General features: G+C 63.7%; 2 protein-coding genes across 5 annotated transcripts; one reads left to right on the top strand and one right to left on the bottom strand.

The window, feature by feature from the left end:
* Positions 1 to 1100: 1100 nt before the first annotated feature.
* On the bottom strand, positions 1101 to 7364 carry LOC135402228 (digestive cysteine proteinase 1-like). Its single transcript, XM_064635191.1, has 11 exons — positions 7237 to 7364; positions 6085 to 6144; positions 5761 to 5853; positions 5499 to 5671; positions 4401 to 4644; positions 4109 to 4301; positions 3824 to 4017; positions 3081 to 3172; positions 2834 to 2995; positions 2092 to 2281; positions 1101 to 1462 (listed from the first exon to the last, which is right to left on the bottom strand). Exons 1-11 carry the CDS (start codon positions 7286 to 7288, stop codon positions 1275 to 1277), a joined length of 1641 nt encoding a protein of 546 aa, XP_064491261.1. The 5' UTR covers positions 7289 to 7364; the 3' UTR covers positions 1101 to 1274.
* Positions 7365 to 9821: 2457 nt separating this feature from the next.
* On the top strand, positions 9822 to 20012 carry FGR (FGR proto-oncogene, Src family tyrosine kinase). Of its 4 annotated transcripts, XM_064635530.1 has the most exons (14): positions 9822 to 10005; positions 13907 to 13967; positions 14165 to 14417; positions 14509 to 14611; positions 14902 to 15000; positions 15133 to 15236; positions 15307 to 15456; positions 15890 to 16054; positions 16480 to 16635; positions 17134 to 17313; positions 17458 to 17534; positions 17622 to 17775; positions 18490 to 18621; positions 18768 to 20012. In XM_064635530.1, exons 3-14 carry the CDS (start codon positions 14177 to 14179, stop codon positions 18974 to 18976), a joined length of 1770 nt encoding a protein of 589 aa, XP_064491600.1. In that variant the 5' UTR covers positions 9822 to 10005; positions 13907 to 13967; positions 14165 to 14176; the 3' UTR covers positions 18977 to 20012. The 4 variants fall into 4 exon arrangements, with proteins under 4 accessions (XP_064491600.1, XP_064491599.1, XP_064491596.1 ...); XM_064635529.1 differs by lacking the exon at positions 15890 to 16054; XM_064635526.1 differs by lacking the exon at positions 16480 to 16635.
* The last annotated feature ends 4844 nt before the right edge of the window (positions 20013 to 24856 follow it).

The raw sequence follows: 24856 nt of genomic DNA, 5'->3' as shown, positions 1-24856 counted from the left end.
CCAAACAAAGCTGATAAGGGCTTTGCGGGGTCTTGTTGGGCTGGACTGGGCTGCACCCCGGGGTGCAGGGTTGGGCTGGTGCCCCCCGGGCTGCAGCACCTCCCCAGGGACCCGGGGAGGTTTGAGTGCTGAAGGTAAAACAAGAGATGAAGTGCCTGAGCACTGACCCTCCGAATGACTGGCTGGGATGATGCATCCCAATCATTCCTGGGCAGTGATGAACAGCTTTTGAAGTCGTGATACCAAGCCTGACTCAAGCAGGTCTTCCAAAATGTTGTCCAAGTGCAAGTTATTGTTTTGCTTTCCCCCCCTCCCGATGTTTTTTGTTTTGTTTTTTAATTATCTAGTTTTTCTCTGGGAGGGATATTCAGGTTATACTGGAGAATATTCAGGATATTCAGGAATATTCAGGAGATACTCAGGTTATACTGGAGAAAAGCCTAGGAAATTTAATGATCTGGCCTGAAAAAGCTGTGAAAAAACTGAAATCTATGAAAAGCCTGAAAAACCATCACAGCCCACCACTGCAAACGTGCATCCTGCCCTGAGGATGCGCCAGCAAAGATGGGAGACCACCAGGCTGAGGGCAGGGAGAACTTCCCACCCTGTTTTAGTATCCTCATGCACTGATCCCGTTCTCCAGGATGGCTTGATTCCAAACTAGGAGCTCCCAGCCGAGCCATGGCCACGGGGTAAAGGGGGAGCAGCCCCAGGGGGTGAAGGGTGACACTGGCAAACACCCCGGTGACGTCCCCACCCACAGCCACAACAGGGACCGGGGCAGTGGGGCAGAGGGTGGATGCCTTCCCCCCTCCCCGACACCCCACGCCAGGAATTTCTCATCTCAGCAGAAATCCCTGGGGTTGTTTGTGCTCCACCTCAGAGACAGGGCTGGAAAAGCCGCTCCCCTCGCCCCGGGTGTCTGGGACGGGCTGTGAGAGCCAGCTGGCTCTGCCAGGCAGGTCCCCTCCCTGGGAGGCCCCTGGGGTCCCACAGGACCAAGAAAAACCAGCCTGGGGGCAGGATGTGTCACGGGGGTCTGCACAGGGGGCACAGCTGGGTGGGCAGCAGTTGAATCCCTGCTGTAGAAGCCATCCGGGATTTTTCCAGTGTCTTTATTGGCAAGGCCACTGCTGGGTCCCCATCCTGCCCCGTGTCCAGCACCCCGTGGCCCTGTCCTGCTTCCTGCTGCCTGGGGGCTCCACCAAAGGGGCTGATCCAGGGCTGGGTGCCCGGAGTGTCACCGAGGGCTGTCCCCACAGGGCCGGGGTGGCTCAGGCCAGGATGGGGTAGGTGGCCTCGGTGGCCACGCCGCAGTTGTTGTCCTTCATGGCCATGAGGATGTAGCCGTCGTTGCCCCAGTAGGTGGACCAGGAGTTCTTGATGAGCCAGTAGGTCTCTCCCTGCAGGACCCCATAGCCCACGGCCAGCACTGCATGGTCCAGAGATCCTGGTGTGTTGTCTGCAGGGAATGACGTGGGAGAGGGTTCATTTGGAGAGCATTCCTGTTCAGAGAGCATCCCTGTCTGGAGAGCATCCTTGACCTAAGAGCATCCCTGTCTGGAGGACATCCCTGTACAGTGATTATCCTTGTCAGAGAGCATCCTTTTCCAGTGAGCATCCCTGTTTGGAGACCACCTGTATCCAGAGAACATCCCTATCCAGGGAGCACCCCAGACCTAAGAGCATCCCTGTCCAGAGACCATTACTGTCTGGTGACAATCCCTGTCTAGTGAGCATTCCTGTCTGAAGACCATCCTGTGTGGAGAGGATCCCTGTCTGGAGAGCAACCCTGTATGGACCCTTACCCATAGAGAGAGATCCTGACCTGAGAGCATCCTGAGAGCACCCCAGACCTAAGAGCATCCCTGTCCAGAGATCATTCCTGCCTGGCGACCTCCCTGTCTGGAGAGGATCCCTGTCCAGCGAACATCCCAACCTGGAGAGCACCCCTGCTCCCGGGGCTGCCCGCAGAGCACCGCAGGGCCGGTCCCCTCCACCCTTCCCTGGACTGCCAGGATGGGAACTGGCTGTCCTGGCAATTCCCTGGGCACCCAGGTCCCGCCTTGCCCCGCGTGCCACCCGACTCACCGCACTTGGGCTCGTAGTAGATGCCGTTGGAGTAGAAGGAGAAGCTCTTGTGGGAGGCGTCGATGCTCACGGCCACGGGGCCGTGCTTGTAGATGGCGGCTTTGACGGCCGTGATGTTGCCCGAGGTGACGTTGACGTAGCCCGTGATCTTGGCCAGCATCTCCGACTGGTTGTAGTGGCACAAACCGTTCTAGACACCCAGGGGACACACAGACTGTCAGCAGCACGCCCTGGTCCCCCTCCCCGTGCCCACCCTGCCTGCTCCTCGTGGAACTCTTCCCAGTGATCCAGGGTTTGGGCTGTGACAGCGTTCCCGCTGTGCTCCCAAGCCCAGGGTGGTGGGGATGTTTTCCCAGTTGCACAGGGAGCTGGCTCTGCACCCCAAGCCCCGGGGGGGCTGTTGCCTGTGTCATGCAGCCACATCCCTGTCCCCAGGCAGCTTTGCTTCATCCCTGCTCCCCAGGGTACGGAGTGACCCACAGCACCACCCATGGGTGGAGGAGCCTTGTCCCTGTTTTGCAAGGAGAGAAACTGAGGCACACAGTGATGAAACTGCCCAGCTGAGCCCTGGGGCTTGGCTTTGGACTGTGCTTTGAACCACAGGAGCCTGCTGCCTTGGGGATGAGGTGACATCCACACCTCCAGAGCCTGCTAGTGCCTTTGACCCATCGAGGTGGGTCCCACCGTGGCTTTAAGCTCCAAGGCACAAGGGACTCTGTCAAGGACACGGACCCACCCCTACCTGTCCCTTGTAGGTGCCGTAGGACTCGGTGCTGGCGATGCCACCGTGTTTCTTGATCCACTCATAGGCTCTCCACTCCTCCCCCCCGTCACAGGCGTAGTTCCCGAAGCCCCAGGAGCAGTCGATGAGGACTTGTTGGGACAGGGGGGTCAGCACGCCGGTCTGTGGGGGGGACACACTGCAGGAATGGGGACAGGCACCCTGCAGGCACCCTGTCCACCCCTGTGGGGCACAGCCCCGCTCCCACCTTGAGGAACAGGGCACCTTCCATGGCCCCTGTGGTGGCGAAGCTCCAGCACGACCCACAGACAGCCTGGTCCTTCACGGGGGTGACGGCGCCTGGGGACACCAGGTGGGGGGTGAGAAACTGGGTGGGCACCAAGGGATGGGGGCAGGTGGGAGGGAAACTGAGGCAGGAGGTGAGTTCCAGAGGCAGCACAGCCAGGGCTTGGTGTTAATCAGGAAAGGTGGGGAATGCACCAGCAAAACTGGGATCCCCGCCCTTGGGCTGGGGCAAGCTCTGGGGGTGTCACTCCCAGCTGATGGAGTTGTGAGGGAAGGATGTGGCTTCAGATGTCACACCTGTCCCTGGAGCACCAGACTGAATGAGGGCCAAGTGCTGACCCAGCTGCCTTTAATCACAGAATCCCAAAATGGATTGGGCTGGAAGGGACCTTAAAGCTCATCCTGTTCCACCCCCTACCACGGCCAGGGACACCTTCCACTAGACCAGATTGCTCCAAGCCCCATCCAACCTGGCCTTGAACACTTCCAGGAATGAGGCATCTCTGTACAGCCCATCCCAGTGCCTCAGCACCCTCACAGAGCCCGGCTTAAACCCAGCTTTGATCCAGCTGCCGAGCAGAGCAGGGACCACGGGGAGATGTGGACCCCCAGAGGCAGCAAAGCCCCACAGGCTCCTCAGTGCAGTGACAGGGAGCAGGGGGGTCTCAGTTGGACCAGGTTGGGTCCCCCCAACCCCACACCTACCGTACATGCGCCAGTCGAGGCTCTCGGGCAGGATGAGGCCGGTGTAGAGGTGGGCGGGGAAGGGCTGCCCGTTGTTGGGGTCCCCGCTGCGCCGGCGGCCCCGCAGGGCTGCCAGTTCCTGGGGCGTGCGGTCGGCCAGGTGGTTCAGGGCCAGCGTGTAGGAGAGCGCGGCGCGGTTCCGGGAGTGCACGAACCTGGGGACAGCACAGGCTGGCACTGCCACCTCCTCCTCGGGCTGAGGAGCACCCCCAGAGAGCCATCACCCACTCCCCCGCCTGCCTGTACCTCATGTTGTGCACGAAGACGCTCTGCCTGTGCTCCAGCTCCCGCACGGAGCTGTACCGCCGCCCCATCCGCCGCCGGTACTCGTGGAAAGCCTGGTGTGCCCAGGGCTGGTGCCGCCCCACCAGGTCCTCCATGGGGTTTGCCAGCACCCGGTGCTCCGCCGCGGCCCCCGGCAGCACCCCGCACGTGGTCACTGGGGACAGGGAGGGGACACCGTCAGCCCGAGCCCCGCGGGCAGGGCAGGGCAGGGCAGGGCAGGGCAGGGCAGGGCGGGGGGCCCTCCCTGGCTCACCGTTGGCGGGGAGGTCGAACACGGAGGGGGGGTAGCTGTTGTCGAAGTCGGTGTAGTCGATCTCGTACTTGTCGTAGTGGGAGCCCAGCAGGCTGTTGTAGCCCCGCATCTCGTAGTGCACGGGGGCCACCCCGCAGCTGGAGTTGGTGACCCACAGGGTGTAGACGTTCTTCTTCTGCGCCCAGCGGGTGCTGTTCTGCCACACGGCGCAGTACCGGCCCTGGTAGTACTCCTCCCGCAGGAACTGGGGGGGACACGGCATCAGGGAGGGGTCCCCAACCCTCCCGAGGTGTCCCCCTCCCCACCCGGCCCCTTTGCACAGCCCAGTGCTCCCAGCACACACACCAGCTGGATCCAGAGGCTCCATGGACATAAGCACCTGCTTGGGATGGAAACTGGGGCAAGGATTTGGGGAGCAACACAGGGCAGACCCCCCCCCCCGTTTGGCTCAGCGGTGCTCCCAGCGCTCACACAGCCCAGTGCTCCCAGTGCACACACCGGGCTCTCCACCTGGATCCAGAGGCTCCATGGCCATGACCACACACCCACGAGTGGGATGCAAACCGTGGGCAAGGATTTGGGGTGCCACACAGGGCAGACCCCCCCGTCTGGCTCAGCGGTGCCCTGGGGACACCCCACCATGCACCCACAGCGGGAGGTCTGGCTTCCAAAGGCTAAAGAGCTTCCAGGTTTTTCCTGAGTGTTTCCAAGCTCTCTCCCTGTGGGCAGTGCCCAGCTGGGTGACAGCCTGCTGTCCCCACCGATCACGTGCTGTGCCCAGCCCTGTCAGAACCTGGGGCCGGCGGGAGCTGAGCCGCCCTGCACAGACTTGCCCAAACGGTGCCGAAACGCCGGCGTTCGTGTGGGATGTGGCACGTCCTGACACGGCTGCTGGAGTTGGGAAAGGAGCCGGCGGTCCGGTCCCAATCCGGGTGGGGAAGTGACCCTCCCTGTGCCCTGGGGTGTGGGGGGGGCACGTCCTGGCCTGTCCCAGCACCCTGCACCCCTTGGACGGAGAGGAGCATCTCCCAGCACCCCTTCCCACAGCCTGCACGTGCTCCGGGCAGCAGGGCAGATCCAGGCTCTGGCGTTTCCCACCTTAAAGCCTTTCATGTTGGGGAAGACGCTCTGAGCCTTCACCACATCCTCCTTGGAGCCGGGCAGCTGGAAGCATTTCCTGGCGTTCACCTCCTTCTCGGTGGTCTCTGGGGTGATCTTGTACCTTATCCCATAGGGCTTCACCGCTGCCAGCTGGTAGGTGATGACCTGCCCTGTGCCCGTGGGGACGGGAAGCTGAGGCAGGGTGGTCCTGCCAGCGCAGGGTGGGCGCAGCTGGAGCAGGTGGGTGCCCACCTCTTACCTCCATAATACTGGATCCGGCTCTTGTTCCCCGTCAGGTTGTACCAGGCTTCGAAGGGCTCCTCGATCTCAGCATAGGGCAGCTTAATGACCCCTGTGAGCCCCCCCAGACAGGTCAGCCCCAAAGCCTCAGCACCCTGACGTCCCTCCCTGGGCCCCCAAGAGCCTGCAGCTCACCAAGCCACTGTCCCCATGGGCGACAGGACAGGGAGAGGCACTTGGCTGTGGAAAGCTGCCCCAGTCTGGCACTGGGACAGCCTGGTCCTGCCCAGTGCTGAGCATCCTCTGCTCCCCCCCAGCAAAGGGGGCTGTGTGGTCCCGTTACCTCGGACGTGGTAGATGGAGCCGAACTGAGGGGGTGGGCGGGAGAGCACATAGTCCTGTCCTGGAAGGCAGAGAGGGGCAGGGTGAGGGGGGCTCTGTGTGTCCCCCCAAGCTGAGTTGGGGACAGGAGATGTCCTGAGCCGGTGTCTCCTTCCCTGCAGCCTGGGGCCCCCCTGCTTGGCCAAAAGAACTCCCCAAGCCCACCGGTGGCACATCCATGGGACACCAAGGCACTGACAGGGCCAGATCCAGGGTCACCACCATGCCACAACCTGCCACGACACTGGGGTGAGCCCCGCGCTGTTGCACCCCCAGGGAACCCCAGTTCCTGGGATGACTGTTGGGGTGATGCCCCGGTGTCACCCCCAGCGTGGGTGGCCATGGCGTTGGGCGATGTTTCCAAGGGGGGACACAGCCAAGCTGTCCCTGACACACGTGGCGTGGTTGAGGGGTGCCAGGGAGCTGACTGGTCCCGCCTGGCATCTCCCAGTGACCTCCCCAACCTCCCTGAGGGCTCCCAGCTTGTGCAACCCCAAGCCACGCCAACACACCCGCCACTGGGAACGGGCCCTTCCCTCTGTCAGCATCTTCCTCCTCGCCAGGAGCAACCGGCAGCACCTGCCCCAGGACCAACCCTGAACCCCAAACCGGGGGGAGCCAGGGCCAGGCAGCCCCCCACTGCACCCCAGGCTACCCCATGGGTGCCCATCACACCCTGTGCCCCCACAGAGAGTGCCCGAGGTGGGGGGAGCAGTGAGTCCAGTGACCCCACAACCCTGCTTACAGCCACACAGAAAGGGGGTCCCACAGGGGCACAGTCCCCTGTCACCCCCATCCCCTCTCCCCTGCTTGCTTGGGTTAAACACCTTGGGTTAAAGCCACAGTTTAGCCATGTTTTCTTCCCCTCACCCTCACCCTCACCAAACCCTCAAGGCACGTCCCCCCTCTTTGCCACCCCACCCCAACTCTGCGTCGGAGGAACCGCAAACTTTAGGACCCAACGAGCAATGAAACCACTTCCCAAATCTCCAGCCTGCCCCGCCGCGCAGCGCATGGGGGGGGGTGGAGACCTGTTGGGGTGCCCCCACCTCCCTCCCACCCCCGTGGTGCCCCCAGTGGGGACAGTGCCATGAGGGGGGGGGTCCAGACTCACCCCAGATGAAGATGCAGAGCGCAGAGGCCACGAGCCAGCGGAGAAAACCCATCCTCACCTCCCCGGCTCGCCCGGCGCCGGCTCCTCAGCTTTAACCCGGAGCCGGCGGCAGCGAAACCCGCCGGAGCCAATGCAGGAGCCCGGGCCCTCCCCGGAGGAGGGAAGGAACCGGCATCATGTGGTGCCTGGCGGGGGGACGGGCACCCTCGGGGTGCTCGGCGGGGAGAGCGTGTCCCGGCAGGGCAGATGGAACAACGCCGGGTGCTACAGGGGATGGGAGGCGCAGGAGGGGCCCCCAAAAACCCCTCCAGCAGCACGTGGGAGGTGCAGGCTGGATGGATCCGTGGGGACCCTCCGGCTTGGGGTCAACCAGGCTTCCTTCCAGATTTGATGTTAAGTTGATGGTTAAAGCACTGGCTGCTTTATTTTATGTGTTGATACATTCAAACAGCCTCGAGATCCCAAATACCCCACACAGAAAGTAAGGAGTGGGTTAGCCACAGGCCCTTCTCTCCTGCAAACAGCAAGGGCTCCTGGTAAGTGTAATATCACCAGGATCTCCAAGCGGAAAAATCAGTTGAAAGCAGAAACACCTTCTTACAAACCTTTTTTCAAGTACTGCCTTATCCCACCTAATGCAGAATATGTGAATTGGTAAAACTGGGTTTTCACCAAAACAGGCTTCCTTCCCCTTAAGGGTGGGTCGTCACAGCTGGTCCCTTCTTCTGCATCCGGGTGGGAGAAATGGAGAGCAAAGTGGGGTGCTCAGGGCTGTGTGTCCCCTCCTGGGCTGCAAAGGGAGACCTCCTTGGGGTCTTTGCCAAGCAGCCCTGATGCCAGGGTGAGGGGCAAGGGGCAGCACCTACAGCACAGGGTAAGGGCTGTGAGCAGTTTGGCCTTACCGAGGCAGGTCCTGGGACTGGGAGCACTGGGAACTCTTTTTTGGGGGGATCTGAGCCAATCATGGGGCGCAAGGGGATGTAGGAACCCCACAGCCAGCCCCAAGGGGAGAGGGGAGGGTTCTGGGAGGCTGGAGGGGCTCATGGCCCCACAGGTGAGCAGTCCCTGTCCCTGCTGTCCCTGCTGTTTCCATCCCCTCCCAGGGACAGTGACAGGGCTGTTTCCATCCCCAGCAGGGTCTGAATCCCCCCTCAGCAAGTCCCAGAGCCCCCAAATCCAAGATTAAAGGGGAGCTGTGCTCCCAGGATGAGGTGGGAGGTGACAAGGTGAGGGTGCTACCAGTCTGGGGGGGCAGGTCCCCATCCTGGTGGGCACCCAGGACCTCCACCAGCCCCGGCCCCTCTGTGAGAACAGGAAACATCAGGGCCAGACTTAGTGTCACAGAGGAAAGAGGTCACCCTGCGAGGGTTAACCACAGGACAAGGAGGAGGAGGAGGAGGAAGGCTGTGGAGAGATGAGGAAGGACCCCTCTCCAGCTCAGCTGTGTGGGGAAACAGGGTGGCAGAGCCAGGATGCAGTAGCTCCAGGCTGGAGCGTGACCAGAGCCCCCATCCCACCCCGTGCACCCTCACCCCCCCCTTGGGAGCACAGCCCCACACCGGAAACTGCAGCAGGGGGACACCCAAAAATACCCCTGTCCCCTGTGGTGGGGGGAGGGAGGGCTGGGGGATGTGCAGGGTGGGGCTCGGTGGAGCTGGGGAGGGTATTTCCATCCAGGGAGGTTCTGATTTGGAGGGGAGGCTTCCCTGTACCCCTGGTTTGCCCCATTGAGAACCCCTCGATCTGGGGGTCAGGGTGCCAAAGGCCTGAAGTGCTCTCTTGCAGGTGGGTGCCTCAGTGATCTGGGCTGGGAGCCTGAGGGGGTTTCAGACAGGGTGCTGGGGGTCTCCTCCCCTCTCCCAGAGCCCACTGAGGTTTGTGGCTTGGTGTGACAGGTGCCAAATCTTGGGGTCATCCCACCAGCAGCTTCATCTGGAGCAGGGGTAGGTAAGGGGGGTGATGTCTGGTGGGCTGTCAATGGCCACAGCACTGGCTTGAGCCAGCTGGGAGCTGGTCCCCATCTTGGGGGGACAGTAGGACCCCCCTGGAACACAGTGCTGGGGCAGGGTGGGCTCTGCCCTGCCCCGAGAGCCCCTGTGCCAGGTGGCTGCGTGGCTGCTGTGTGTGCTCTGCCACCAGACGGGCACCTTGTCCCTGTCCCTCGCAGGGACACAGCCCCCCGTGTGCAATTCGTGAGCCCTGCCTGGCTCGGGGGCTCAGGGAAGCCATGCCAGGATCTCTGGGGATGAGTACAGGCAGCCCCCCACCCTGGCACAGGCTGGATCCCCACACACATCCCATAAATCCCATCAGGCAGAGCCAGGGGATCCATGCCAGTGTCCCCTTGTGCTGCTGGGGAGCAGGGACACCCCAATGCCAGCGTGTGTCCTGCTATACCACCCCCACGGGTCCTCAGCGAGCGTGCCGGAGGGTGATCCAGGGGGCGATCCAGGCGATCCGGAGGGCGATCCCGCCGGTGATCCAGCAGCCGCCCCGGCCGGGCTGGCTGGTACAATGAACCATCGCTGGGAGCGCGGGGAGGAAGGGGGGGCGAGGGGAGGGGAAGCTCTTGCTCGGCTGCCAGAGCCGCCGAAGAGACACGGGAAGCACACGGCCGGGCGCTCTCCCGCTCTCCCACGGCCCCCGCCTCAACACCCCGGCCCCCGGCGCCGGGAGAAGCGGGTGCTGCCGTGGCACCCCGGCCGGGGGTCCCGTCGGGAGCAGCTCGGGAGCGGGGGGTCCATGCCAGGCGGAGCGGGAGCGCTGACGGTAGGGGAGGATGCGTGGGGGGCACGGTGCAGGGTGGTGGGGGGCTCACCCCTGTAAAGTGGGGGGTCTCTTAATCCCCTTGTTGTGGGTTTGGGGAGGTGCTGAGGGATGATCCCCCCAGGTGTGGGGTGGCTCTGGGTCCAGGGTGGGACGGGCACCGAGCTTTGGGGATGGAGGGCCCCGTGACCCCCGTGCGGGGCTTTTGGGGGCCCTGCCTGGGCTCTGCCCTCACTGCTCCCCCCAGGCAATGCCTGGGGGCGGGAGGAGACCCCCGTCCTCGCCGTGCTGGGGGGCAGCGGGTCAGCGGGGGCTGTGGCATGGGGAGGACTGGGGGCACCCGCCGGCTCCAGCTCGCTGTGCCGGCGCCGATGGCTGTGACACCGCGTCGGGAGCCTGCGGGGACACGCGGTGCCTTCACCCGCGTCGGACCCCCGCGATGGGGAGGGGACGGGTCACGGCACTCCGGGACAGCGGGATGGGGACACACCTGTGCCCTCAGCCCCACGGGTGTCCGTGGGCTGTCAGCCCAGCCAGCGCTCCGGGGGCTGAGCAATCCCTGGCTGGGGCTGCGGGAACAGTGAGGGGCTCAGGCTCTGCCCGAGCGGGTACTCCCCCCGCTCCCTGCAGCTCTGCCTCGTCCCAGGTCCTTGGTGTGTCCCAAGGAGGGACAGGAACTCGCCGCTTCCTGCCCTGCACAATTCCCTCCCCACCCCGCTCCTCCCGGGACATTGTATTTGGAGCCCTGGCCGGCTCCCTCCCTCCGCCCCTGCAGCCCCTTGGATCCGGGAATTGCTCTTCTTCCAGCGGAAATCCTGCTTTCCCAGCCAGCGATGGGGCTGGGAGGCTGGGGAAGGGGGGTTGCCTCACTCCTGGGCATCTCCTCCTTGGCAGGGGGCAAGGAGACCCCCCTGCCCTTGGCCTGGTGGCTGGCGGGTGGGCTTGTGCAGCAGCTCACTTCTGGGGGGCGGCCTCTTTTACCCCAGGGAATGGCCCTGCCACCTCCTGGGGCTGGCACGGGGTGATGCTGGCCAAGCACTGGTCAGGCCTGGCCAGCACAGCAGGTTTTGAGAGGCACCTTCGAGCCCTGTCCTTCTCGTGGGCATGCAGGGGATGGGGTGTCATCCCTCCTTGCACCCCTTGTTCTCAAGGAACCTGCTCCCACTGGGAGCCACAGGGGACTCACCAGGCCCTGAGTGAACTGGGAGGGCTGGAGCAGGAGCAGGGCTCCTGCTCTGGGATGCAGGGCTGGAAAGGAGCTGGGGGCAGTGGGGAAGGGGCAGGGACACGCCACCATCTGCTACCACACCAGGATGAGGAGCAGACAGTCGAGGCAGATGTATCCTCTCATCCCCTCCCCAGGTCTGTGGGGTCATGGACATGGGCTGGGAATGTGTCTCAGACTCCTGTGTCCTAAAAAGAGGCACCTTCCTCTTCTGGGCTGCAGCTGCCTCGTGCCTCAGTTTCCCCCCTGGACCAGGCACCTCCAGAGCCGTGGGGTGACAGAGGAACCCCAGCTGGGCTCTGCAGCCCTCTCAGTTCCTCTTCCCTGGGAACAGGTTGTGAGAGCCGGAATGTGGGGGCTGTGCAGGGTGAGGGGGCGGGTCAGGGCATGGGGCACTGGGTACCCAAAAGGCTGCAGCCACGCTGTGGTTTCTGCCTGGCCCCCCCAACTACCACCATCCCCAAGGCCTGGGGTCCTGCCAGCCCAGAGGTTCCCCTTGGCTGCCCCTCCTCCCCCGTGCCGGGCTCCTGCAGCTTCCTCTTCCCGCTGTGTAGGTGCCATGGGAGTTCCTCTGGCAGCTGCCCCCGTGCCCAGGGCAGGGGGGGTCATGGCACCCTCAGCCTGGCCAATGCCACCATGGCTTGTCCCCAGGCACGGGCCGTGTGACATTCCCTGCTCCACGCAGCTGCCCCCCCCCGAGCCTGAGCCCTCCTTCACAAGGGGACGGAGGTGACATCAGGGGTCACAGGGGCCACAGTGCAGGGGACATTGTGCCCCGTCCAGGAGCTGGGGATGGGGCCGAGCCGCCCCGTGTCCCGTGGGGCCGGGGAGCAGATGGATGGGCAGCCAGGGACGCGGCTGCTCCGTGCCCAGCCGTGCCCTGCAGGACGGGGGGTGACGAGTTGGCCGGGTCTCAGCGCGGGGCGGGAGCTGGGACCGGTGCCGGTGGAGCTGGGGCGGGAAGGGCTCAGTTGCCATCTGCTCCCGGGCTCCCAGCAGCTCCTTTTCGGGAGAGCTGGAGCCAGGTGCCAGCGCGGAGCCACCGGACACGGCGCCAGCTGCGTCCCCTCCCCAGGGACAGCGCGGGGGGACGGCTCTGGGACAGGCTGTGACAGGCTTGGGGGGCTGTGGGAGCACATGGAAGGGGAAGAGTGGGTGCAACGCTGCTGCACAGCACCTGAACCCTCGGTGCTGTGATACTGGGGGCTTGGAAGATGCTCCTTGCCAGCCCCATCCCTGCTGGCAGCTCTGGCAGCTCTGAGCCACCCGCTCAGCACCGAAATTCGGCGAAATGGGAAGTTTCTGAGCGTGGTGGGTGGGTGATTCCCACACGGAAGGGACAAGGTTTGTGAGAACCAGGGGTGTTCATCAGCTGAAACAGCCACTAATAGCGAGCAAGAATGAAATCCCCAACCAGCTGAGCGCTCTCGGATTTGGCAACATTGCCCCGTCGGCAACGGTCGTGGCCTTGCCACACCAATGGTGTTGAAAGTGGAGGTGGAAGGGGAGAGCTGGGACTCTTTCCACCCCCACTGACAGAGGGAAAAGGAAATCAGTGGCCATGATGAGGGAAAGCCGCCTGAAACGTCTCATCCACCCCAAAACCTTCATCTCCTCCTGCTCTCTGGAGCGCAGGGGACAGGGCACCTTCCTGCTCCTCCCCTCCGCTCTCAGCTGGAGCTCTGCCAGACTGCAGAGTGGAAAGCTCTGCCCAGTGCAAACTGGGCAGACTGGTGTGGGTGTTCAGCACCCAGGGGAGTGACAGAGCTGGGGACAGACCGTGTCCTCGCAGCCACGGCGGGAGAGGTTCAGTTTCCTCCTCCTCTGTGACACCTTCGTGGCCGGAAGGGCACGACGTGACTTCAGGGACCTTCCTCCCCAAAACACCTCCTCCCGGCTGAGCAGAGGGTGTGGGGTCAGGGACGCTTCAGAGGCTCCTCCCCACCCACCCTGGCTCCCTCCAGCCTCGGGGCAGCCAAGGACACAGCTGCTCTTGAAGGGAGGTGAGCGGTGTGGGGAGGACACAGCGAGAGAAAAACCCGCTCAAGGATGTGGTTTCAGCCTGTGCAGGGGTGTTGCAGCCCTTGGAGGAGGGTTGCAGCCTCTGTGGGGGTGTTGCAGATCACGTAGATCATTTTAACTCATGCAGGGAGGGGGTTGTAGTCTGTGCAGGGGTGTTTTAGCTCGTGCAGGGGTATATTACAGCCCGTGCAGGGGTGCCTTGGTCCGTGCAAGGGTGTTTCAGCTCGTGCAGGGGTGCTTCAGGCCATGCAGGGCTGTTGTAACTCATGCAGGGGTGTTATAACCCGTGACAGAGGTGTTACAGCCCAAAGCAGGGGTGTTGCATCCTGTTCAGAGGTGTTCCAGCCTATGCAGGTAATTCAACCCATGCAAGGGTGTTTCAGCACATACAGGGGTATTTTAGCCCGTGACAGGAGTGTCTGAGCCCAAGGCAGGGATGTTTCAGCCCATGCAGGGGTGTTACAGCTCATGGCAGGGGTATTTCTACTCTTGTAGTGGTGTTGCAGCCCATGGTAGGGGTGTTACAGCCCTTGGTGGGGTGTTGCAGCTCTTGGACGGGGTGTTTCAGCTTTGATGGGGTGTTTTAGCCCTTGCAGAGGCGTTTCAGCCCATGCAAAACTCTTGCCCTCTGCCTGACACCCTCCCTGGTGCCCACAGGTGCCTCTTCCCCTCCCCGAGGTGACATGGAGCAGCTGAAGTGACCCGAGGAGCCCTCGCAGTGAGTGGAGCCACCACGGAGCCCCCCCAGGTGCTGGGGGGGACGTGGGGACCCCCGGGCAGCAGAGCACCCCGGTGTCCCCATGTCACCCAGTGCGTCGTGCCGGGGGGGTGGCAGGAAGGACCCTGCTCCTCCTGGGGCCGGCAGGGTGCCCCCCGGTGCCCCCAATCCTGTGTCACGGGCCCTCTGTCCCGCAGGCGGTGCCCAGGATGGGCTGCGTGCCCTGCAAGGAGAAAGGGGCTGGCAAAGGGCAGGGGGGGGGCGAGGGGGGCTTCTCCCTGCCCCCCCCCTCCCAGTACGACCCCGACCCCACCCAGCCCGGGGCCAACTTCACCTGCATCCCCGACTTCAACAACTTCCAGGGGCCGGCGGTGCCCTCGGCCCCGTCCCTGGCGGGGCCGGGCGTGTTCAGCTCCAACACGCTGCAGATGCGGAGCGGGGGCATCGCAGGTCAGCGGCGGGGCTGGGTGGTGGGAGGGGGGTCCAGCTGCGCCCCGGGGAGTGCAGGGGATGCAGGGGCTCACTGTGGTCCCCTCTGCAGGCGGGGGGGTGACGCTCTTCATCGCCCTGTACGACTACGAGGCCCGCACGGAGGATGACCTGACGTTCCAGAAAGGGGAGAAATTCCACATCATCAACAACACGTGAGCCCTCCCGGACCCCCTGCTGCTCCCAGTGCCCCCCTGCCACCCCAGGGAGGGGTCTCCATGCCATGGGTACCCCCTGCAGGACCCAGGCTGGGGACACAAGCTCTGTCTTGGCTTCGATGTTGGATACCAGGGCCACGTGTGTCACGAGCTGGGCGGGCTCAGCAGAGATGGGTGGGGCAGAGTGGGGTCTGGGGGTGCTGTGTGAAGGGTGAGGGGATGCAGGATGGCCAGATCTGTCTGTCTGTCCCCCCTCCTCCTCCTCACTCTCTGTTCCTCTGCCCCAGGGAGGGGGACTGGTGGGAGGCCAGGTCGCTGAGCTCGGGCGCCACGGGCTACATCCCCAGCAACTACGTGGCCCCTGTGGATTCCATCCAGGCAGAGGAGTGAGTAGAGGGACAGGGGTGGGGGCAGACCCTGACCCCCCCGGGTGTCCCAGTGAGCCCTGGCAGCGCTGCAGTGCTGGTGGGGGTCCCCCTGGGTGCCCCTGGGTGGTCCCGAGCCTGTCCCCGTGGCAGGTGGTACTTCGGGAAGATCGGGCGCAAGGACGCGGAGCGGCAGCTCCTGTGCCACGGCAACTGCAGGGGCACCTTCCTCATCCGGGAGAGCGAGACCACCAAAGGTACGGGCGCGGGGACGGGGACGCCGGCGGGTGTGCCCCGGGTCCCTCCCTGACCTGTGCCCCCACCCAGGGGCCTACTCGCTCTCCATCCGGGACTGGGATGAGGCCAAGGGAGACCACGTGAAGCACTATAAGATTCGGAAGCTGGACAGCGGGGGGTACTACATCACCACCCGCGCCCAGTTCGACACCGTCCAGCAGCTGGTCCAGCACTATATAGGTAGGGTGGGATGGGGGGCACGGGGGGGGCGATGGGAGGGGTAGGGAAAGCCCAGGAGAGCCTTTGGTAAGAGGCTGGCTGGGCAAACTGGGTGGAACTGGGGAAGGAGGGGGCTGTTGTGGTGGTGGCATTCGGGGATTCCCTGAGGATCTCCCCCTTTTCCATGTCCTGGGTACAGGGAGAACCCGATGACGGTCTGGGTGGGCCTCACCCACTCCCTGGGCACGGCTGGGGGGGGTTGGAGGTCCAGCCCAGCTGAGGGGGTGTGGAGCTGTCCCGGGGGAGGCAAAAGGGGGTGCACTCCATTTTTGTACGTGGATGCTGGGGCGTGACTGGATGATGCAGGATCCTGGGCAATGCCCAGGTGGTGGAGGGTGGGCAGGGGGCTGGTGGGGGTCTGTGCCCACACTGACCCCCTGCCCCGGTGCCGCAGAGCGGGCGGCCGGGCTGTGCTGCCGCCTGGCCGTGCCGTGCCACAAGGGCACCCCAAAGCTGGCTGACCTGTCGGTCAAAACCAAAGACGTGTGGGAGATCCCCCGAGAGTCCCTCCAGCTCCTCAAGAAGCTGGGGAACGGGCAGTTTGGGGAAGTCTGGATGGGTAGGGCCTGGCGGGCAAGCCTGGGCAAGCAGCGGGGGGGACACGGGGGTACCCCCAGGCCTGGCACCCACCTTGGAAAAGCTCCTGTCTGCTGGGACAGGCTGATCCAGACTGATTCGTCAGCATGGGGAAATATCCCATGTCCTCTGGGATCATAATGGGTATTCCAAGATGCTCCTTGACATATGGCAAGCAGTCCCCCCCCATTTCAGATGGGACCACAAGACCAGGCTGGGGGGTCCCACCTTCATCCTCCTCTTCCTGCGGTGCCCTGTGCTCCCCCCGCTTGGCGTGCATGCTCCATTCATCCCATCCTCCATTCCATCCCCCATCCTCCCCATCCCCATGCTCCATTCATCCCATTGCACCCCCTCCCTCCCTCCTCCTCCTCCTCCTCCCCTGCCTGCCCCCCTCGCCCCCTGCAGAGTATAACGACGGGTTGTGCCATCTGCTCACCCACCCGTGCCCCGCTATGAAGCCCCAGACCCTGGGATTAGCTAAGGACGCCTGGGAGATAGCGCGGGAATCCATCACCCTGGACAAGAAACTCGGCATGGGATGTTTCGGAGACGTGTGGATGGGTAAGGCTGGCCCAGCCGGCCAGGGCAGGGGGGCACAGGGTGGGCAGGAGAAGCCCAGTCCTGCCCTGGCAGGGAGAGTCATGAGATGCCAAGTGGTACTCACTGGTGTGGGGGAGATGGCAGCTTGGCACAGGATCCCCCATGGATGGACGGGGAATGGGGTGAGGTATCAGAAGATGAGCCTTGGGGTGAGTGGGACCCCTTGTCCTGGGTGGGGTGGGGTGGGATCATGGCCCTTCCTTGCCTTGCCCTGATTCCTTGCTCCTCCATCCATCCATCCATCCACACGAGCATGCATCCACTCACCCTCCATCCACTCACCCTCCATCCACTCACCCCTCCATCCACTCACCCCTCCATCCACTCACCCTCCATCCACTCACCCTCCATCCACTCACCCTCCATCCACTCACCCTCCATCCACACCCCCCTCCATCCCGGCCCTGCAGGGGCTGGCTGTCCCCCGGGCTCTTGCTGACCCCGTGCCCCCAAACCCAGGCACATGGAACGGCACCACGAAGGTGGCAGTGAAGACGCTGAAGCCGGGGACCATGTCCCCCGAGGCCTTCCTGGAGGAGGCTCAGATCATGAAGCGGCTGCGGCACGACAAGCTGGTGCAGCTCTACGCCGTGGTGTCCGAGGAGCCCATCTACATCGTCACCGAGTTCATGAGCCAGGGTGAGCCTGGGGCACTGCCCAGGGGACCCACCACCTCTCCTGCGAGCCTCACCCTGCTTGGCTACAGTCCCGGGCAGGGGGGCTCGCAGGGGAGGGCACTCTTGGGTTTTGGGGTGTTGTGACTGGGCCCCCCTCTGCCTTCAGGCAGCCTGCTGGATTTCCTGAAGGATGGGGATGGTCGCTACCTGAAGCTGCCCCAGCTGGTGGACATGGCAGCCCAGGTACTGGGGGGGCTGGCACAGGGTGGGGGGGGCTGGCATAGGGTGGGGGGTGTTTTTGGGGGGGTTTTACTGCTTCCCCCCCCTCAGATCGCGGCGGGCATGGCGTACATCGAGAGGATGAACTACATCCACCGGGACCTGCGCGCCGCCAACATCCTGGTGGGGGACAACCTGGTGTGCAAGATCGCTGACTTCGGCCTCGCCCGCCTCATCGAGGACGACGAGTACACGGCACGGCAGGGTGGGCACCCCTGACCTGCCCCCTCCCTGCTGGGTCCCACCCTCAGCCTGGAAGTGGTCACCCCCCAGGGCTGGGTGGCCTGGGCAGTGGGTGCCCCAAATAATGGGTACCCAGGGGGGTGGGTATCCTGATGATGGACACCCCAAATAATGGGTATCCCAGGGGATAGGTGTCCTGGGTGATGGACACCCCAAATAGTGGGTACCCAGGAAATGGGTATTTTGGGTGATGGATAACTTGGATGATGGGTACCCCAGGGGATGGGTGTCCCCGGTGATGGACACCCCAAAAGATGGGTGCCTCAGGGGATGGGTATTTTAGGTGATAGATGCCTCAGATGATGGGTGATACCCCAGTGGATTGGCATCCTAGGGTATGGGTGACCCAGGGAATGGATATCATGGGTGAAGGACACCCCAAATTATAAGTACCCCAGTTTATGGATGCCCCAGGGGATGGGTGCCCCAGATGCAGGGTGTCCCCAGTGCTGGGTGCCTTGGGTGCTGGGTGCCCCATGTGTGGGGTGCCCCAGGCTGAGGGTTTCATGGGTGCTGGGTGAACCCCCAGTTCAGGGTGCCCTGGGTTCAGGACACCCCCAGCACAGGGAGCTCCATGTGCAGGATGTCCCGGGTGTGGGGTGTCCCCAGACCTGGGTGCCGTGGGTGTGGGTGCAGGGGGCTGCCCCAGCCATGGCTCTCCTGCCTCTCCCTGCAGGTGCCAAGTTCCCCATCAAGTGGACGGCTCCGGAGGCCGCGCTTTTCGGGAAGTTCACCATCAAGTCGGACGTCTGGTCCTTCGGCATCCTCCTGACGGAGCTGGTGACCAAAGGCCGGGTGCCCTACCCAGGTATGGCCCCCCCGGGGCAGTGGGCACCCCTGGGGTGCAGACAGGGGCTGATCTCCCTTGGCAAGGGGTGCCCTGTGCCTCGGTTTCCCCGCTGGCCGGTCCCGTGGGGGTGCTGCCCGCTGAGCAGGGCTGTCCCTGTCACGCAGGGATGAACAACAGGGAGGTGCTGGAGCAGGTGGAGCGGGGGTACCGCATGCAGTGCCCGGGGAGCTGCCCCTCGTCCCTGCACGAGGTGATGGTGCAGTGCTGGAAGCGGGAGCCCGAGGAACGCCCCACCTTCGAGTACCTCCAGTCCTTCCTCGAGGACTATTTCACCGCCACCGAGCCCCAGTACCAGCCTGGGGACAACCAGTGACCCCCAGGAGGCTTTGGGGTGGCTTTTTTAGGGGCCTTTTTGCTCCCCTCTCCCCAAAACACCTGTTGGGGGTGCTCAGGGTGCCCCAGGGAGGACGTGGGGCTTTGCACAAGGATGTTGGACTCAGAGAGGAGCCCCTCCCTTCCCCACCCCCCTTTGTTGCCTTCACACCCAGCTTTGAACTTGAGAAGGGCTTTGGCTGGGGGGGAGGAGTGTGGGGGACCCCCCTCTGTCCCCCCCCCCGACAAACCTAGATTCACAGCAGCAGAGAGCTCGGGGGGGCTCTCCCCATGCCAACCCCAATCTCCTCTGGCAATGCATCTGGGGGGTTCAGCCCCCAAAATCCTGGCACTGACCTGGGGAAGGCCACCTCAATTCCCCCCCCCCACCCCGACCCCCACTTCTATCTTCTTTAATTTATGAGATTTTACATCCCTCACCCCAGCAACCATCGCCCCCCCCCCCCAAGGGATCCTGATATTTGAGGGGATTCCCTTGTCCCCCCCCTTTTTATCCCCTCTGCTTATAGTAGGGCCAACTCCTGAAAGCCATAAACCTCTGCTTGCACTGGGGAGGGCACAGGGAGTCCTGAGGGGGTACCAGGAGTCCTGGGGGGATGACAAGGGGTGCAGGCAGGGTGGGGGGCAGCTCTGCCCCAGGAGCTGTTCCCTGCCACCCCGTGGGGGGCAGGAGGGGGTTACGGGATGGGGTCACCCCCCATGGCACTCATTGGGTCCTGATGGTAGCTTGGCTCAACCCCCTGTGGCATTGAGGGGGGGCTTTGGGGGTCAATGTGAATGTGATGGCACTGCCAGCTGGTTCCTGGGGTCCCACTTTCCCCCTGGGCTCCCCCATTCCTGAGGGGGGTCCCAGGCTTGGCCCCATGGTCAGGAGCCCCCTGTGCACCCACAGGGCAGGGCTGTGGGTGAGCAGTGCCATGGGGGGGGGGGAGGGGGAGGGAGGGAAGGGGAGGGATTTGTTGTTTATTTTTTTTAATGAAGTCTGTAAATAGAGAGAAATAAAAGCTTTCTAACGAGCTGGGGGGGGGGAGCCTGGGTCCTTCTGCCCCTCCCTCCCAAGGGAGAGGGGGAGATGGTCACCCTGCAGGGTGGGCTGGGGGGTGGTTGAGGCCTGGGGGAACAGCAAGATTTGGGGTGGGGGCACCCATTCCTGGGCAGGGGGGGCTCCCAGGTTCAGCCAAGCCAGAACTGAGTGATGAACCCTCACCCCCTCCAACCCCAGGGCGCACAGGCTTGAGGGGCTCCATGGGGGTGAGCAAAGAAAGCCCCCCCTGCCCTCCCAGGCTGTGTGGGGAAGGGACACACCAGCTTCCCTTGCAAATAAAAGCCTGGATTGGGAAGCATTGGGAAGCAAAGCCCCCCAGCACCCCCTGAGAGGGGACCATCCTTTTCTGCCAGCTCTGACAGTGGGGGGATCCCAGGCTTGGGAGGCTGGGCAGGAAGAGGTTAATTTTCCTTGCAGCTTGGCCTCCCCAGCAGGGCCCAGCTGTGGCCGGTTAATGAATTCCCCAGCACTGGTGGGAAGAGGGGACTGGCCCCGGGCTTGGGGGGGGGGTGGGGTGTCAGGCTAGGGGAGGAGGCCCTGGGCAGGTGGGGAGGGGGGCACAGGGCCAAGGTCAGTGGGTTTGGGGACATGCCAGGGAGCTTGGGGGACATACCAGGGGGGTTTGGGGACGTACCAGAGGGCTTGGGGGGGCATACCAGGGGTTTGGGGAACATGTCGGGGGGGGTTGGGGATATACAAGGGGGCTTGGGGACATGCCGAGGTGTTTAGGGACATACAAGGGGACTTATGGGATGTAACAAGAGGTCTGGGGTCATAGCAGGGCTTGGGGACATGCCAGTGGGGTTGTGGGCATACCAGGGGGTTTGTGGACATACCAGGGAGCTTGAGAACATGACAGAGGGGTTGGGGACATATCAGAGGCTTGGGGACACACCAAGGGGTTGGGGACATACCAGGGGGTCTGGGGACACACCACCATCCCTGGGTACCTCTGGACATCTCCCAGCTCCTGCTTTGCCCCCAGGCTGCGGATCCCTGGGCACAAGGTCGTGGAGCAGAGGAGGGCTGGAAATGCCTCCCCCCCCTTCCCCATCCCGGGGAAGAATCCCTGGGGAAGGGCCAGGCCCCTGGCCAGGCCTGGCTGGGCAGGGTGGCAGCCTGCCCGGGGCTGGGGGGGGGCAGAGCAGATTGTGGGGCAGGGCCAGGACTCGGCTGGCACCGGGTGGCCGCGGGCACGGCCCTGGTGCCAGATTGTGGCCATCGGCTCCGGCCGCCCCACGCCTGGGGCTGGACACCGGGGGACACTTCCAGGGGCACCCCACTGTCACCAGCACCCCCTGGTATTTGGCACACACAGCTGAGACCCAGCCCTGACTCCGTCCCTGTTCCCGCCCATTCCTGCCTTGTTACTGCCTGTTCCTGGCCCATTCCCTCCTGGTTCCTGCCCATTCCTGCCTTGTTACTGCCTGTTCCTACCCATCCCTGCCTGTTCCTGCCCATTCCCTTCTGGTTCCTGCCCATTCCCGCCTTGTTACTGCCCATTCCCTTCTGGTTCCTGCCCATTCCTGCCCGTTTCCTGCCCATTCCTACCCACCCCTGCCCGTTCCTGCCTTGCTTGGGCATTCAGAGGGGCTGATCCCACCCTCCTCTGTCCAGCTCCCGACTGGAAGCGATGCCACCCCGCCATGTCCCCAGCCAAGGTCCCTTGTCCCCAGCAGTCCCGGTGGCAGGAGCGGGTCAGGGCGGAGGCCGAGGGTTTGTGCTGACCCTGCCGTGCCCCGGGGATCCACGTGGATTCAGCCACGTGCTTTTCCATGCGGTTGTGCCACCACAATCCCCGGGCAACCACGGCCATGTCACCAGAGCCTGTCCCCAGTTTTCCCCTTCGGTGTCGTGAGTGTGAAAGCTCTCGGGGACAGCGGGTGGGGCCCGAGGTTGCAGGGACCTGCATGGACGGGCTGAAGGGAGGGACCCCCATCCTGTCCCTCCCCCCTCTCCCTACGTGGGTGCCCCAGGAGGGGCGAAGGGGTTAAAGAGTTTTGCTGCGGGGTGACTGCAGGCTGGGCAGGGGAGGGGGCATCGATTTTATGTTAATGCTGGGCTGCATCGATCAGGGGTGGAGGGACAACTGCTGGGGGGCACGGCCACACCCCCACTCCCGGGGTCACCCTTCACAGAGCCCCTGCAGCTCCCAGCAGAGTCAGCCCTGGAGCCAGGAGCGATGGGGAGGTGGGGAAGGAGGCTGGGACCCCCCCCGGAGGTGCTGCAGGCTCATTTTTGCTGCACAGCTCGGCCTGGGGGCTTAACGGGAAGGCGGCTGTGGGTGCTGGGGGAGGGCAAAGCTGGGGGGGCTCTTCCCCTCCTGGCTGCATCCCTGTGGCGTCACAGCTGCAGCATCTTCAGAGAGGAGCCAGAGCAGCTCAGCACCGCCCTCCCTGCCCCCGGGGGTTGATCCAGCATCACCAGGTCCCCCCCTGCTCCCCAGGCCCCCCATCCCCATGGTGCCCAGCTCCGGACGGCTGCTCTGCCAGCACCGTGCCAGGCCGGGCCCACGGTGGGAGCTCCCGGCGGGGGGCTCTGGAGCCGGCGTGCCCACCCTGTGCCAGGAGCGCGGTGGGCGCAGCTGCGAGCCCGCCGCAGATGGCCGGCGCCGCAGACCCTGGCACGGGGGAGCCGCGGCACTGCCACCCCTCCCCGGGGGTCCCCTCGACCCCGAGGTGCTGCTGGGGACCCTCGTGGCCGTGCCTACCCACAGCAGGGCGGGGGTTTGCCCCTGTCCCCCTCGGCCCCGGCTCCCCGGGGACTGGCAGAGCCCGCAGAGCTCCTGGGTCGTGGATCAGAGCCACGTCTCCGCGGCAGCGATGGCCAGACAACAGTGGAAAATGGCCAAAAATGTGGGTTTAGGCTTGACCAGGCTTGAGCCTGCTGGTCCAGGCCTGCGGGGGCTGTGTCCCCAGAGGGGAAACTGAGGCACAGATGGATTTATCTGCAGTCACCCAGCAGCTCAGCACCAGTCGCTGGGAGGGGACACCTTTTTTTTCCATGGAAAAACAACAGATAATTGGGAAGAGCTGTGCTCCGACAACAGCAGCATCTGTGACAGCAGTGGGGAAGCAGCAGGATTTGGGGACGGAGGTTTCTTAGGCGTGGGGATGGTCAGGTGACAGCGCAGACACAGGCGATGGGGAGGGGGCACAGCGGGAGCCCTGCTCTGCCGGGCACGGGGCTGCTCGGAAATTGCTTTATTGGGAGAAATCTGGGATGGTTTTGCTGCTGCTCCGGGGCAGCCTGAGGCTGGAATTCAGGGATAAATGGGGCTCTTCTGCCGCAGTTACATTTATGGAGGTAAAATCTGTCTGGCTCAAACCCTTCACAGACGTTGGGGGGGCAGGACCCCCACCTCCCCAAATCCCGTTGGGGTCCCTGGACGGTGCAACTCCTGTATCCCAGCAAAGCATCAAACACCTTTCGCTGTACCCTCGGCCCCCTGTCCCTGCGCACCCCAGATCTCCCCCACACCACCCCCCTGCCCCCAAACCCCCTGCTCCCACCCCGGGGAGCTGGTGGCTTTTCGGGTGACAACTGCCACCACCCTCCAGCCAAGCCAACCCCAGCTTTGAGGGGACAAACCCAGGCAGGTTCTCCTGATCCTGGCCACGGGGGTGGCTTCGCCCCTCGGGTTTGGGAAGGGGGGTGGGTCGCGGGGTGCGGGGACACGGGCTGAGCCGGGGACAGCGGTGGCCCCGGCTCGGCAAAGCAGCCACTAGATGGTAGCGTAAGTCCACGCCAACGCTGCTGACACAGCACTTGGCTGGGAGAGGGGACAGGGTGCCCGGGTGACCCGGGTGGCCCTGGGGACCCGCCTCCGCCACCCACCTCCCCAGCTGCAAAGAGATGCTGGCAGGGCTGAGCACCCGCGGGGTTGTGACACGAGAGGCACGGGCACAGCTCACCCACCCCCATGTCCCCTGCCATGGCCACGAGCCACCTGTGCCCATGGGGATGCATGGGGGACCCCACTCCCAACCCCATCGCACCCCAAATCCAGATTCCAAAAACAACCCCAAAGACACTGCAGGGCACAAGCCTGACTTGAGGGGGGACAAACCCAGGCCTGGGGACAAGTGGGGTGACCCACAAGGTACCCAGCTAAGCCTGGGGCTGCTGGGCACCCGCAGGAGCCTGGCAGGGCTGGGATGGGGGTGTCCATCCCACTGTGAAGAGCCTCATTTTCCTCCTCATCCTCCTCCAGCCCTGCCCAGGGCTCCATGCCAGACTGATATATATATTTTATGATAACTATAGAGATGCACTTCAAACCTGACAAAGGACTTTGACAGTTTTAAGCATCTCTTTGATTAATACATGACCTTTTAATGCTTCGGATTAAATTAATAAATCTTTTACATTCTAACCCATTCCGCTTGCAATGTCATGTTTTTTGCACGACCTCTCTCTCTTCCCTGCCCCGTCCCTCTGTCCCACTCCCCTCATCCCTTCACAGATACAATGATCCACAGCCTTGCAATATTCATGGGGCTCAGAGCCCTGCAAGGCGAGAAGGGAGGGATCCTCCTCGGTGGTTTTTTTTTTTTTTTCTTTGAACCATCCCTAAAAATAGCAAGAAAATTCAAAGCTGACATTCAGGGCGAGGGGACGAGGAAGCCTGCAAAGTTGCTCACTCAGCCACCAGCAATTGCAGCGATCCTGTCTGCGTGTGCAGATTCCTCTGCTGACCGGGCTGGAGCCCAGGCCTCCTCTCTGCTCCGCTCCCAGGAGCGATGCAGTCCATGCCCCATCCTTATCCGGGGTGTGCAGAGTCCAGCCAGTCCCAAATCCAGTCCCAAATCCAGC

Source organism: Pseudopipra pipra, chromosome 24 (assembly GCF_036250125.1).
Source record: "Pseudopipra pipra isolate bDixPip1 chromosome 24, bDixPip1.hap1, whole genome shotgun sequence".
NCBI lineage: Eukaryota > Metazoa > Chordata > Aves > Passeriformes > Pipridae > Pseudopipra > Pseudopipra pipra.
Note: the sequence above shows the minus strand (reverse complement) of the source record. Positions and strands in the feature narration are given on the sequence as shown.

Bases quoted from the DNA above. Each gene is read 5' to 3' on its own strand.
- LOC135402228 (XM_064635191.1), bottom strand. From the start codon at position 7,288: ATGGGTTTTCTCCGCTGGCTCGTGGCCTCTGCGCTCTGCATCTTCATC. The intron at 4,645-5,498 runs GTGGGAAACGCC...TGTCCCCCCCAG, and splicing joins CCAACATGAAAGGCTTTAAG to TTCCTGCGGGAGGAGTACTA. The intron at 2,996-3,080 runs GTGGGAGCGGGG...TCCCCCCCACAG, and splicing joins AAGGTGCCCTGTTCCTCAAG to ACCGGCGTGCTGACCCCCCT.
- FGR (XM_064635530.1), top strand. From the start codon at position 14,177: ATGGGCTGCGTGCCCTGCAAGGAGAAAGGGGCTGGCAAAGGGCAGGGG. The intron at 16,636-17,133 runs GTAAGGCTGGCC...CCCCAAACCCAG, and splicing joins TTTCGGAGACGTGTGGATGG to GCACATGGAACGGCACCACG. The intron at 17,776-18,489 runs GTGGGCACCCCT...CTCTCCCTGCAG, and splicing joins CGAGTACACGGCACGGCAGG to GTGCCAAGTTCCCCATCAAG.